Source organism: Lepidochelys kempii, chromosome 21, assembly GCF_965140265.1.
Source record: "Lepidochelys kempii isolate rLepKem1 chromosome 21, rLepKem1.hap2, whole genome shotgun sequence".
Classification (NCBI taxonomy): domain Eukaryota; kingdom Metazoa; phylum Chordata; order Testudines; family Cheloniidae; genus Lepidochelys; species Lepidochelys kempii.
In genome coordinates this window covers 12,648,395-12,662,733 of record NC_133276.1, presented here as the reverse complement: position 1 = coordinate 12,662,733, position 14,339 = coordinate 12,648,395, and the positions used below count along the sequence as shown (strand labels likewise).

General features: G+C 42.9%; 2 protein-coding genes across 14 annotated transcripts in view; one reads left to right on the top strand and one right to left on the bottom strand.

The window, feature by feature from the left end:
- Positions 1–6,591, top strand: part of KCTD20 (potassium channel tetramerization domain containing 20) — a 43,449-nt gene extending 36,858 nt beyond the window's left edge. For all 11 annotated transcript variants that reach the window (XM_073319565.1, XM_073319569.1, XM_073319572.1 and 8 more), the window contains 3 exons: positions 1,358–1,555; positions 3,392–3,502; positions 3,769–6,591. In XM_073319565.1, the coding sequence (XP_073175666.1) occupies positions 1,358–1,555; positions 3,392–3,502; positions 3,769–4,061 (602 nt within the window). In that variant the 3' untranslated portion in view covers positions 4,062–6,591. The remainder of the gene's footprint in view (positions 1–1,357; positions 1,556–3,391; positions 3,503–3,768) is intronic.
- STK38 (serine/threonine kinase 38) overlaps positions 6,503–14,339 on the bottom strand; it is a 26,489-nt gene continuing 18,652 nt past the window's right edge. For 2 of the 3 annotated variants that reach the window (XM_073319559.1, XM_073319561.1), the window contains exons 14-16: positions 9,042–14,117; positions 8,197–8,396; positions 6,503–6,567 (exon numbers count right to left, since the gene is read on the bottom strand). In XM_073319559.1, coding sequence (XP_073175660.1) covers positions 13,987–14,117 — 131 coding nt within the window. In that variant the 3' untranslated portion in view covers positions 6,503–6,567; positions 8,197–8,396; positions 9,042–13,986. The remainder of the gene's footprint in view (positions 6,568–8,196; positions 8,397–9,041; positions 14,118–14,339) is intronic. The other variant, XM_073319560.1, reaches the window with a different exon arrangement.

Below are 14,339 nucleotides of genomic sequence, written 5' to 3'. Positions count from 1 at the left end.
GTAAGGTCACTCGTGTAGCTGCTCTAAGCCGACAGGAGAGAGCTCTCCCGTCGCCGTGGCCCTATGCACGCTACCCACTGATGCAGGTGAAACTTACATCGCTCAGCAACATAAACCACGAGAGACATAAGTTTGGCTGGCATAAGTGGTAGTGTAGCCATGGCTCTAGCTCTGGGCTAACCGGAATGGGCTATGCTTTAACCTTCAGCTCTCTGTGGTAACCTAAAGACTTCCTGTGCTGTGTTCCAATTAACTAACAAACCCAACTGTTGAGTGTCACTCCAAGTGCTTGCTGAGGTGCATTAATCCCTGAAGAGCATACAAGTCTCTGCCAGGCGTCTCTGTCTGCTGGACTCGCTGTGAAACAGGAGTGCTGGTGCCCCAGAGGTTCAGTCTAAGGAGGGGGTTGAGATAGCATTGACCTACCCTGTGCAGGAAGAGTGAGACCCCTTGGGATCTGGCAGGCAAACTGAAGGGGTTCCTCCTACAGACTGTTCGAAACCTGGGGTGTCTACCGCTGATCCCGTGGATCTGTGAGAGATGCATACATTTAAATTCACTGTAAGAATTCATAATTCTCGATTATGATTTTACTATATTGATTGGGTCTGGGCTCTTTTTTAAAAAAAAATCGTTCCTTGTAATGGCCATAAAATTAAATCATATTTGTATTCTGTTTTTGCTATTGCCAGCATTATGATCTGGGAGGTGGACTAGAGATATTGTTGGTATGAATGTGTGTTTTTAAGGTGGTTGTCAAAGGTGCCCAGGGCCTTGGGATGGGTTCTCGTTTGTTGTAGATTTAATACAACGATCAATAAAACACTGGGATGTATGTTACATGAAAGAGAGATGGTTAAAGGGAGTGGGAGTTGGAACTTATGGGCTCTCCCGGTGACTGAGTTTGGGCAAGCCAGTGAGTCCATGCTTGGGTGCTTAACTCTATCTACAGGTGGCCTGAGTAAACACTGCTGCTATTGAGGTTAGAGATCTGTGCATGCTTAGCACCTCTGAAGATCAGGCCACCCTTATTTAGGGGCCTAATTATAAATGTACAGTAGGAGCCTTGTTTTGAACCATTTGGCCTCTTTTTCCTATCCTCAGTTTCCCATCTGTAAAATGGGAATAACACTTTTCTTACTGGGAGGTTATGAGGCTTTGTTCATTCATGTTTATAAAGTGCTTTGAGCTCATCAGATTGAGTGCTACAGAAAGGCAAGTGGTGGTTTTAAAACCATCTTAAGGAGTCATACCCCCAGAAATGTGTGTCCTACTTCAGCTTGACATCAGTTTGGTATAAAATGCAGTGGCAGATCAGTAATGCTTACTTATTTGTACTTGACTGATCTCCTTTTAGGTGCTTTGTTGCACGAACTCTCTAATGATGGCGCACACAAGCAGTTCGATAACTACCTGGAAGAGCTTATACTGCCCATAATGGTGGGTAGCGCCAAGAAAGGAGAACGCGAATGCCACATTGTAGTATTAACAGATGAAGACACAGTGGACTGGGACGAAGACCATCCACCTCCAATGGGAGAGGAATACTCACAAAGTAAGAACTGAGAATTGTATTGTAAAATCATTTGTTGAATGGGGTGACAGCTTCCAGTGACTGGCTCTCTCAGATCCTGGGCAAGGACATTTCCTTGTATTGAAAAGATAATGGCTTGATATTTACAGAGGTCTTGAGCACCTGTATCTCCCATTGGAGTTGTGTGGGTAGTCAACACTTGGGAAGACCAGACCCTAGATGTTTATTTCAGAATGCTTGATTCACTCAAATTATTCTGATGAGATTTCATTAGTGGGGGAACAGGTTACCATGGAGTGAGAGATTTAATCAAAATCCTGTAAAAATATTTATTTAAAGCACAATGTTCTCATTAATATCAGCATGGCTAAGTGTTTAGTGATGACAGGGTCAGGTAGAACGTTTCTGTACAAGCCATATGGCAGAGCTTGATTCTACCCTTTTGCTATCAGCATCTGTAGGAGTTCTGTTAACATATACAAAGCCGAATATCCCAATGAAGATCGGTTGTTTTGCTCTGCTGTTAGATTTCTGGCTTCAAACAAACTTTCATAGTGGAGCAAACCTTAAAAAATGAGAACGTTTATAGAAAATAGTATTTTTCCTCCGCTTTTGTTAGTGGACCCAATCCTTCCTTCACTCAAGATTCGTATTGATATTAATGGGAGCTTTGACTGCAGGATTGCTCTCATAAATATTGGCATTGGAATAAGAGTGTCCTTTCGTACTAGCTTGTCTTCTCCTGGAACCCCCTCCTTGCAGGTGCTGAGGACCCTTCCACCTCCTAGGATCAGGCTTCTTCTGCTTAATCCCACAGAAAACAATCTTATTTCTATGGCATTATAGCCTGATAGAAGGGAGCTGGCAGTGTGGTCTCAGATTTAGAATAATGACTTGAGAACAAGGAGCAGTCTCAGTTAAGAGCTGTAATGTAGAAAAGGGAAATAATCTGCATCATAAAGAAGAACATTCTAGTCAGCAATACTAAGGAAAGGGTAATTATAAGGTAAATGGATCTAAGTTTAAAGGAAGCTATTGTGTATCTGACTGTTTTCCCTAGTGTGGGGACAAAGTCCCTCTTCAGTGATGGAAGTTGCATCGTCCTTACTTATGCATTGCTTGAGATATCAAACAAAGGAACAAAACATTCATATTTCCCAGTTGCAGCTTCCTGGATAGAGAGGACAGACAAGACTTGTTCCATTTACCAGCACTAAAAAATGGCAAATGATCAGTGATATCCAACACCCTATAGTTACAGGGAGAGAAAGCAGTCACCAACCAACCATGTTTTAAAATGCAATGGGTTGTTTTTAGATGCACTGCTACACCCTAGATTGCATTGATCCCTAATGCAAGAAGATGCTACTTACATAAGTCTCAGGGACAGATTCATTAGAGAAGATGCAATGTTTACGGGGTTTGCAAAATGACTAACACTGTGAGGATAGAACTAGTGAAAAGATAAGAGAAAACACATTAACTTGCACCCTTTTCTTAATTTGCCTTGCCTGTAAAAACTCCTTCTGCACTGTCCCCCAAAGAGTGAGTTGTATTCATTTTACCCAGCCACCGAATGGTAGATTGGAAACAGCAAAGTGGTAAAGTCATGTAACTTGCACCAGACTCCTTTTTACCTACCCTGTAACTTGTATCACCACTACCAAGGAATTTAGGCCCTTCCATTGCCTGCTGATAGGGTTTTAGAACTACTTTTAATACCTAAGGCTGACTTTTCCAGCACCCGGGCTGCCCACAGGCATCGCAGGGTAAAATATCACAGCTGATACCCATTAGCCAAATGCTAGATGGAGATGCAGGTCTTGTTGTGACTAATGAATCACTTCGTTTCTCAAGTTCTTTACAGTTCCAAGCTGTACAGATTCTTCAAGTACATTGAGAACCGTGATGTTGCAAAAACCGTCTTAAAGGAGCGTGGGCTGAAAAATATTCGAATTGGCATTGAAGGTAAATTTTATTTCCTAAACAACACAACAAACCTTAAATAAAAAGAGAGAACAATTGATTTGGACACCTACACTGTCGCTGTGGGAGCTGACAGAATCTGAAGCTCTGTGCTATAGTCCTAGTTCATTTTTACAGGGTCTAAATGTGGAATGAGAGCACCTTTCTACCTAGTGCATGAGGTGTTGTCCCAGCTGAACCCAGCATTCTTGCTGGGCCATAATGCATGCAAGGGCTGGATTGAGACTGACAGGCTGATTGTGTTTCAGGTTATCCCACCTGTAAAGAAAAGGTCAAGAGGAGATCCGGAGGCCGGTCAGAAGTTATCTACAACTATGTGCAACGGCCGTTCATCCAGATGTCTTGGGAAAAGGAAGAAGGAAAGAGCCGTCACGTTGACTTCCAGTGTGTTAGAAGCAAATCTCTAACAAACCTGGTGGCAGTAGGCGAGGATGTTTCAGAAGACCAGGAACTTCTGATGCATCATCCACCCCAGGTGGATGAACTTGATAGGTTAAACGCACCATTCTCACAAATAGTTCCTAACGATCTGCCGGATTAATACAGACTAAGGGGTCTGCGGGTTCCCACTAGGGCTCCTGTGTTGGGAAATTTCTCAGCATCATTTCATCCCGGGACACGCTCTCTTGCAAGGTGGTTTATCCTTGTAGTCGCTCTTATTATAGTGGAATATTTCAAGCATGTTAATAATGAGCTATGGTCCCTAAATCTAACGGTGCAGTTGCAAGCAGAGTCTCCTTGAAAAGGAAGGGCTGGAAGCTCTTCCCAGCTGGAGGTTTCCCCAGGTGCCTGTGCCCACGTGGATTGGTGGTGGTTGAGCTTTACCTAAACCTGTGAAAAGCAGAACAACTTGTTCAGCATGAGAAGGGGAATTCCATGAATATTAGCATCAAACGAGAACTGCATTAGACGCTTGCCTTCGTTTTAACGATAATCCCTCAGTTACAACTGGCACCGTGAGACAGATTCCATTTTTCCATCCAAGCACAGATGTGACACTGTTGTGTCAAGGAATCTGTGTGCACCACCAGTAGGCTTTGCATCTGGCACGTATACTACTGTACTCTAGAAGGGTGGAGCTAGTTTAACAAGTAGCATTCGGATGGTCGCAGGCTCCTTTACAATTCTGTGCAAGACAGAATCACCTCTTCGTATTCAGGACAAGGTAGTGGTGTGGAATGAAAACAAATCTAGATAATATTTTACCAAATAAATCCGTCTGACAGCCTGTTAAATGCGTGAAACTGCTTTAGTGATGGCTCTTTACCCAAAGAACCACTGCTTCTTGCTGCACACGCATGCTAAGCCAGAGTGTCTCAGCTCAGCAATTTACCTTGGCAGAACCTGTAGGTAGTTTTTTCTTCCTCTTTTATAACTGCTGCAGCTATTTGCCCATGGGAGCACCCCACACCCATCCGATTGCAGATTTCAAGGCAGACTCCTTCCTTCCAGTTTGATTTGGGTAATTTTATTCTGTCAAAAAGGCAAAAAGAGAGAGAAGGGGGAAAGAATTTTAGCAGCATTTTATAGACACAGAACAGCTGTGTAAGGAAGTAAATCTACAGCTGAGAGAAAATATTTCTTGCTTCTCCTGACTTGTTTCAGGAGGGGGCGTTTGCGCTAAAGGCCCAGTTCAGACAGGATACGGGAATGTACTAGCCATGACCATGGTCAAAAAGAGTTACAGCTAGTCCAGTCCTGATTCCAGTCTGAAATCCTCATTTTTTTGAAGGGGTGCAAAGGCTCAGTTCTGCCCCTCCAAATAACTACACCTGCAGTTAAAACTCATACCACTTACACATCTGCCTGCCTACAAAAACAGAGCCCAGCTTCTTAAAATCAGCCCCTAAAATAAGCATCCCCTTTCAGCATTTCCTCTTCTCCCCCCAAAGCATCGTTTGGTGAAAGCAAAGCATTTTTCCAAGCATATTTTCATTCTTTTCCCTCTGTCTGTTTACAGATTGTAAACTAGACTCTCTTGCTGCTAAAGGTATATTTGTATATTTTTTCACCATATTTAACTTGATAATAATAAGCACAAATTGTCTTATGAATATACAAACGCTGCTTTAGTTTAAAAAGAGACAAGCACTTGCTGATGTGTATCTAGTTTCTATTTGTATCAGTGCTTGACTATTGCTGAGGCCAAGTTCCCATATTTGCAGTGGCTCTTTCTTGGCCTCAGAAGAACAGCAAACAGATTTCCTCTCCTTACAAGTGCCTAAGGGAAGGAGATTTTCAAAACTGCCTACTGAAAGTCACTAGGCTGTGTGCTCCTAAATCCCTTTAAATGCTTTTGAAAAGCTCCTCCTAACTCTTTAGGGCAGGACAAAAGCGTGTCCTTAAGCATTTGCTGGCAGGTCAATAGACATTTTATGCAATCACTTGTGACTGTTAGAAAGAAATTAAAACTGTTAAATACTGGAAGACTTTACATGGCACGTGAGAAGAATCTGCCTCCTGGAAGGCCCAGTTGAGTCCTTTCCTCGGGGTGGAGGGAGGTGCTCACATGAGCAGACTTCATTAGGAGTACTCACCAGCATGATTGGGCTTACGGGTTGTACATTGTCTATTTATTGCTGAACCACCTTCAGTTTTAAGTAAATAGATATATACTGGAGAGCTGGTCTAGAATTTGAGTTTACATATTTCTGTACACACACACTGCCCTCAAACCCCATTGGAGCATCAGGGGTTGGGCACCTGAATGCTTTTCACAGGGTCAGACCCTTTTAGATTCAGTGGGTGTTGAGGGCACTCAGCACTTCACACAGTCAGGTCTTAGTGTGTTAGGGGTATGGAATACATCTAATTAAGAAAGGGTTTACATAAACCATTCAGTTCACCCACAATGATGTCCTTTACCATATCCCTTTTTCGAATGTTCTAAAGCAGATTCCACTGGAACATAGTTTAAAACTAAGTAAATGGTGACACTGAATGTCACCAACTGTTCAGGTACAAGATCAATTCGTTTCTTACGTTTTATATTTGGTTCAGTGTTACTCATGGTGTTTACAGGATCCTGCAGTTGTAAGGTTTCTTTTCTGTAATAAAAGTGTTATAATTTACATGCAGCCTCTGTTTTCTCTAGTAAGCAGAAAAGGAATTTTGTCCATCAAGCCTGCAGATTCCCCTGATGTGCTTTCTGACAGTTCTGTTCCTTGCACTCAAGATCCCGCTCACCCTTTATACAGCCCTGAAGAGACTCCCCATTTTCCTCTGCTTTACCCTCAGAGCCCAATGTAACCACTGTTGTCCTAGCCAAGGAAGATTGAATGAACTTATGAAGCCTGTAAGTGGAAGGCCAGAGCCTGTGAGGGTAACAAGAGGGGACCTTCCTTTGCTGCAGGGGCTACAGCTGCCCTTGCGCTGCCCAAGAGCTGGCAGACAAAGTTCAGTTCCTAGGTCCCGTGCAGCACTTACCCTTAGCAGCCAACCATTACTGTGCGGTCACATCTGTTTAAAGAGTTTCCCAGGCTAAGCTCTCAAGGAGCAGGGTTTTAGAGCCTTTTCAAAGAAAGGCCAGAGCGGTCACTGACCAGTGATGAAATCTCATCCTTTCCTGGCAGATTGAAGGGCTCGGACACAGCTATTAAAATTCAACTTCCAATTTTGGAATTAATGCTGTTTGTTCATCTAGCACAAACGTTTGCAGGTGTCAGGCCCATGTCAATCTTTCATGCAATTGTAGGCTCAGTTGGCTATAACAAGTTACACAGTAAGATTCTAATGCACCAGCTTTAAACATCAGCCCATTTAATGCTGGTATAAGTGATGGCCAAGATTTTCAGAAAGGGCTAGTGATATTGGGGCTCTCAGTTCTTGGGGGCCCAACATGACAACTTAGAGTCCTGATTTTCAGAGTATAGGTCTTTGGCCCTTGGTTAAAGTGTCTGGTCAAGGGCTTTGGGTCAGAATACCCCAGAGCCTTGCCTAAATTTGATTGCCGATTCAGCTTTCACAGCAGGCACACTAGTTCCCTAAAGAGCTGTCCCTAACACCCCACAATCCAAACAGTGCAGCTCAGTTCCAACTGTACATACAACAGGGAGTGAAATACAGGAGTGGCGCTCAGATGGTCTGACCCACTAAAGGAAAAGAAACTGAACTTCTGCATCTTTTCCCTCTTCCATTCGAACACCATACACCCTTTTTTCTAGCCCTAGATTCCTTCCTGGGAGATGTGGCAAAGTCTAACAAACAAGAACGGCAGTCCTGGTTGCCCCTGACCCTCCAGCTCCATGGGAATAGAGCCGAAGACCCAACCCTAGCATCCTAATAACAGGTGCAGCTCCTTCCCTGTGCGCACAGCAAGGGTTAAGTTCACATGCAAAAGATCATCTCTGCACACATTTCAGGGGTTACCACTTAGACCGTACTGGGATCAACACCCCATTGTGCTAGACACTGTACACACAACAGAGACAGCCCCTTACACAAAGCATTTATAGAGTATAAAACAAGGGGAGCAGGGAGTTGTCTAACCATTGTCAAGGCATCGTGCCAGCCTGTGGTTACTAAAAGGTTTCAAAACACTAGATCTAGACAGGTAGCAACACTCAACTTGTCTACAGCTGTTTTGTTGCTGTTAAGTGTAGCCTGGGGGAAAAATAAGGGTACTGCACAGTCGAGAAGGGGAGTTATTACAATGGAGTAGGATAGATTTTACTCACTCTTCAGCAGTTTCAGTGCTGTTGGCTGCCTCTTGTGTACAAGACTGTAACCGTTTGGCATAATCATCAGCCATTGCCCGAGATCCCTCTGGCTGGGTATGGTGGAGGCCAGCACTGAAGGCTGTTGGCTGCGTGGGGTAGCTCGAACAGTGCTTGGAAGGCTTGAGGGTCTTCATCTTCATGAGCAATAATTTCTGTCACTGTAAAACAAAAGCCCCATGAGTTCCACACAAATCCGATTCGTTGAATTTTCTTTTTAATTTGGGACAGGCAGGGGGAGGGAATGTGTGTTCATTCATTCCTAAGAGTGCCTTAGAACTTAAGATGGAACCAGGACCAGCTTCTGACCCAAACCTTGAGCTACAAAAGGCTACCTGAACAGTCCTCGTTTCTGTAGCCCCTTCTAGCTGAGGATCTCTAAGCACATTGAGTGAGCTCTCAGCACTGGATAGGGGCAGGTATCAGCCCACTGGAAGAGACACTGGATTGGGAAACAGGTGACCTGAATTCCGTCCATGCTCTGACATGGTGGGTGATCTAAGGGAGTCAAAGATATGCCCATTTATAGGTTCCTAGGCTGAAGAGCGAGCAGCTGCTTATCAAGTCGATGGCAATTATGGAAGCTTCCACAAAGAAGCAAGAGTCACAGCAAGTCCAGAGTTTAATTTTACCACTCGGTAATTTCAATAGTGGCAAAGCAGCCTGGGAAAGAGACCCACATTACTGCTACCCCTTGATAAATGCCACCAGGTTTCTGGGACTAGGAGTGATTTGTACAAATAAACAGGCAAATGTGGCCCTGAAGCCATCTTTAATTAGACCCAGTAAGAGCAGAGAATACCTACCATCACTTAGTAACCGCTCTGCATTTAAGCTGGCCCTCATGGGCTAAGAAGGTATTTTAAGTTCTAGATCATCTGTAAAAAAATTAAAAGAATCTAAAGCACAGTTCTAAGTTAGCTCCAGTGACAATTCACCCACCTACTGCATTCTAGCTGATTGCAACTTGAGCTGGGGTTACAGCCTTTGTAAACAAACAGATCTTTAGGAATCCCAAGCCCTATTAAGTGGAATTACAGCTGTAAGTGATGATCAGATATTGGCCCAGGGCTGTGTGCTTTGGCAAGACTGATCCTGTGCTCAAAAGCAGACTGAACAAAAACTTGTGTTGAGGTCTGAACTGCCAGCTGGCTGTGGCAGGCCACAGTGTGGTAGGAAAGGAGTCTAATCTTCACTCACGCCACCAGAGCCTCCTTCAGGTCATCCCTCACTCCCTATTCCTGTCTCCACACAGCACATCAAACCACTTCTCGATACCCAGCCCCACCCAACAGCAACAATAAACCCTACACTTTCCCCTTACAGTAATAATAGGCCCCATCCTCAGCTGGTGTGAACTGACAGAGCTCCATTGAAGTCAGCAGAAGTATTCTGATTTACGCTGGCAATCTGGCCCAGAACCTTAACAAATCAGGATCATCACATGCTCCTCACCAAAGCAGCTTGTAACAATCCTCACTCAGGGTCTGGTTGGGGAGCATGGTCTAGTGCTCACAGCCACAACTCCTGACTGCCAAGGGGTTTGTGGAGAGGGGACCCCAGGCTTTCCCATTCCACCCAGGGAACTTTGGGCTACCAGTGGTCTGGCAACCAAGGCTGCTTAAGGGGGTCCTTTGTGGGCCTCTTCCCCTCTCCCCCCACATCATCTTAGTCCGAGACTTTCCCTGGTGGGGAAACCCAAACCACAATAAGAGGGGGTTACCAATGTCCAAGGTCCACAGGATACTTCCCTCGCTGGTTGTCTCTGGGGTTGCTCCTCTCTTCCCTTAGGCTTCCTCTGCTCAGCACTGCTGGATCTGTAGCCTGCAAAGCTGCTCACCTCCAGCTCTGCCACCCAAATGAGCTAATTCCCTGTCTTAATTCCTCCAGCAGATGGAGCATTTGCTGCAGGTGTGTGGGGGGCAGTAACTAAACCCAAATAATCCCTTAACCCCATGTTGCCCAGTGTGGGATTTGTACACCCCCATCACACAGCTACATGATCTCATGGTCATGTCTTTTGTCTTCCCATCAGCCTAGTACCAGGGTTTATTATAATCTCTTATGCTGAAAGACCATATTTCTTTCACCTGCAACATCTTATTCATTTGGGCAAAAGTAGAACGCACCTAAGGAAACAATCCTCAAGTCTATTTTAAAAAAAACCCAAGACACTTCCATCATCAAATCCAGAGTTGTTGTAGTCTAAGGGGCTAAAATGTCAAAGTCAATGTCTAAGCCAACGTGCCTAGGTGAAGGACCCTACTTTCAAAGTAATTGCTATTTTGCATATAAAAAAGTGTAAATATCAGCGAGAGACATTCCCCTTTGCAAAAACAAAACATAGCAGCAAATCTACAGTGACTGAAGAGGATTTATTTATTTACACAGCTCAGCAGAATGTAAAGATCATTCCATAAAAATAAATTGGGTTTCCCCTTGCTGAGACCCCAGCATCACACACAACAGATTTGCCAAATTTTACAATGTGCTTTAGTAACAGCATCATGTATTTACAGAACGCTTTTTCAACGGACAGTTTAAGGCAGAGTCAGGGCACAGTGATAGTAAGTGACACCTAAGTGCAGTTTTGTGCTAGGTAGAGTATGAAGAGAGGAACTGGCAGCATAATTTACGGTCACATCCATTAGGAAGGTTAAGATTAGAATTAGTTTCTCCTGCAGGTCTAGCTGGAAAAGAACCAGACCCACTCCTTGCAACCTTCACCGGTTTGCAGCTTTAAACAAAAAACCACAAGGCATTCCTAATTACCTCCATTTATCAGCTAATGAGAACATACACAAGCTGGTAACTTATTAACTTAATAAAAATGTTTGGCAAGCATATCTAGAAAAAAAGTACAAAAATCTTATTCTGATAGCAGTGAAGTGTGGATCCTGGAAATAATACACAGTACTGTTTTTCTAGTGTTGATAAACAAATACCTGTAGGAAAAGGCAGGCTCTGTTGTAAAGGAAAAATTACCACTTAGAAGGGATGACTGACAGGTTTCACATGTAGGGGAAGATTTTCAAAGGCACTTAATTCCCACTGAAAGTTGAAAGAAGTTAGGTTCGTAAGAGCCACTTGTGCCTTTGAAGTTCTCCACTTTTTAACTCAAGGACAATAATATACAACACCCAACTGGAGAATCTGAGTGTGGGGTCAGAAGGCATTCAGAAAATCACATGCGCACTAGAGATTTACATAACAAGGTATTGTTTATAGACTTTCACAGTGAACCCCTACAAACTATAATTGTATAGCTCTCTCCCTTGTTCTTTGGTATTTATAAAAACACCAGTCCCTTTTATTAAAGGGTTAACAATGCATCTGCTGTCTCAAAACCTTTTACTCCGAAACCAGAACAGCTTCAAAAGGGTTTTGATCTTCACATTTTAAGAAAGCAAGAATTGTAAAACAATTTTCAATAGTTAAAAATGCCAAGAGCTCTTCACTTTCCAATGGCTTATAAGGCAACGTTTTCAAATGTGGGTGACAGAGCAATTTTACCACATCTAAAATGTAATAATCAGTCCTTGATTTAAAAACAAAAACAAAAAAAACTAAGTAATATAAAAGAATGCTTTGCTGGCTAGCAAATAAAGCCCCTGATCTTTATTTTACTTTGCTTAAGTAGTCCTATGAATAATCCCATGGGCCCAAAGATCACTACTGTCAGAGTAAAAACTACTCTTGAATTTAGGATTGGCAGAATTTAGCATTTAAGCTGCTTACAGCAATGCACTGAACCAATTCCTACTACGCAGAAATACAACAACGCAGATTCAGGGTTTCTGGACGGTCTCATAGCTACGGCACTTAGGGAGAGGATGTTAACAAGTTGTCACCCACACTCTTAATCAGCCTGTTATGTACAGTATTTGCACTCAAATTACTCCTTCATTCAACATTTACCCTGTGACACTTTAATCCAAAAGACATTTAGTGGAATATTCCCTAATGCAGCCATTAAAAACATTATTACATTACAATCACAGTTTCTTCCCTTTGTTAGTCTAGAAAGCTAGGGCTATATACAAACGATAGCCACCAGGTCATCTTGACACACTGATCTAGCTTTTAAAAACAGTAGTTTTTAGCTGCTAGGTATTTTTAGTGTTCAGCACCAAAAATATAATGTAGCAGGAATTTAAACTGTTCAAACAGATATGCACTTGTTAAAAATCTCATTAATTTAACATCTAGTGACACACTAAAGACCAGCACCACAAGGGGGGTGGATCTGTTTGTTTCACGTGCCACTAGGAATGCACTGATTGCACCTCTTTTATAGCTGAGTGGTGTTCCTGCACATGGAAAGGAATTCTCAAGAGCTCAGCTGATAAAGAATCCTCCAAATTAGTTTGATCCAGTTAGACAGCTCTGAGAGGTGTTTAGGCAAGGGAAGGCACTTTGGGGCTCTCATGGAGAGCATCCTGATTATAAAGGAATACACTTTCATAATCTACATTAGGCAATAATTAGTCAAATAGAGACATGGCAGGACCCATGTACCAGAAGTTTCAGACCCCCCCTTGGAAGACTCTGGGTACAGATGTCTTAGCCATGGTACTGAGAGGAACTTTGAAATACTAAGTAAAGGATGGGAAGGCCACTGTGAATAAGGGTTTGTAAGAGGAGCCCTAGGCAGAATTTCACACTTTTTGCCATATCTTGCTACTTGACACTACCCCATGCCACTAGCAAGTTAGCATCATCATCTTTGAAACTGATCAAGGCCAGCAGATTTTACAAGTGGCCAAGAGATGGCAGCAGCAAGAACAGAAAACCCCATCTCCTGTCCTATTATACATAGGAGGCCCACCATCAATCAGGATAAACGGATTTCCCTCCCTCCCCTTCCTATGCCCCCGCCCCCCCCATCTTACCCACTCCTTTTCTAGGTCAGCTCTTGTTATTGGCTAGTTTACTAATAATCTACAATAGTCATTTGTTTGCATGGAGGTTCTTCAGTACAACAGCTGGAAATTGTTAGCTTCCACAGAATAAATTCTACCAGGATGAGTGGCCTGTTTCTCCTGTCACTGCTCAGAAAAAGCAAAGTGTTACACAATTTTTTAATTTAGAAAAATATTTAATGGCTTGAGGGTCATTGTCTTAGTACCAAAAGTAAAGTGCACCACAACTTGAGGCTACTGATTGAGCTGAAAAATGCTATTAAAGAGGCTTTTGAGTTATAAAAAAATAGCACTACACACTACGGTTAAGGCAATACAAGTTTTGTTCATCTACTAGATAATTTACTGGACAGTTTTGTCTATCTCAAGCTTTAATTATTGCTTTATTTCCTCTGTGCTACAGTTCTTAGCCATTAGGAAAACAGTGCTGGCAGAACTGGCAGACTGAGTATATCACTCATTGCAGGACTGGTGAAATATTTTGTAAATACCATGTGCTTTGTGATGTTAGAAAGTAAAGGCGCTCTTCTCTCTCTTCCTCCTCTACTGGACTGAACAGTCTAGCAAGGAATTTAATGTGAAAACAGAGACAGACTTGCTCCTGAAGCAGCAAAAAATATCTGCCTGCATCAGAGGTGACAGAGTTTCGTGGAAGTTTTCAATGGAGCAGAAGAAACAAATCCAAGTAAATAACAATGGTGTGTAATATACTGTGACCTGAAAAACTTTTCAAAAAGTTCATAGCCCTCAGGTAAGTTGCTTTAAGGGCATAAACCCAGTACAGAGAAACAAGATCCAAGGCTCAGAAATAGTCTAAGGTCACAGTTCACTACTTTCCTGCTTTCATATAGGATGGTATTGCCCCTCGGGCTGTCAGCCCCTCAAATCGTTTGTAGGTGTAATTGATGAAGACCCAGTCTTTGTTCTTGTAGTCTGTCTCTGGATGGTTACTTGTGGCCACTGGAAGACAAAGCGATACAAGTGTTAGCTTCTTCAGATATTAAACTGTACTCATCATACGGAACACTGGACACAGCCTTTTAGTTTTAAAGAAATTATACAACTTCTGGTTGGGAAAATACCGTTTCCCAGTTTTATTCTTCAGTTCTAGAAAAAAGGGAGTCATTACAGTCTATTGTGTGTTAAAAATCCACATGCTAACAAATGCTCAAACAGGCCTCG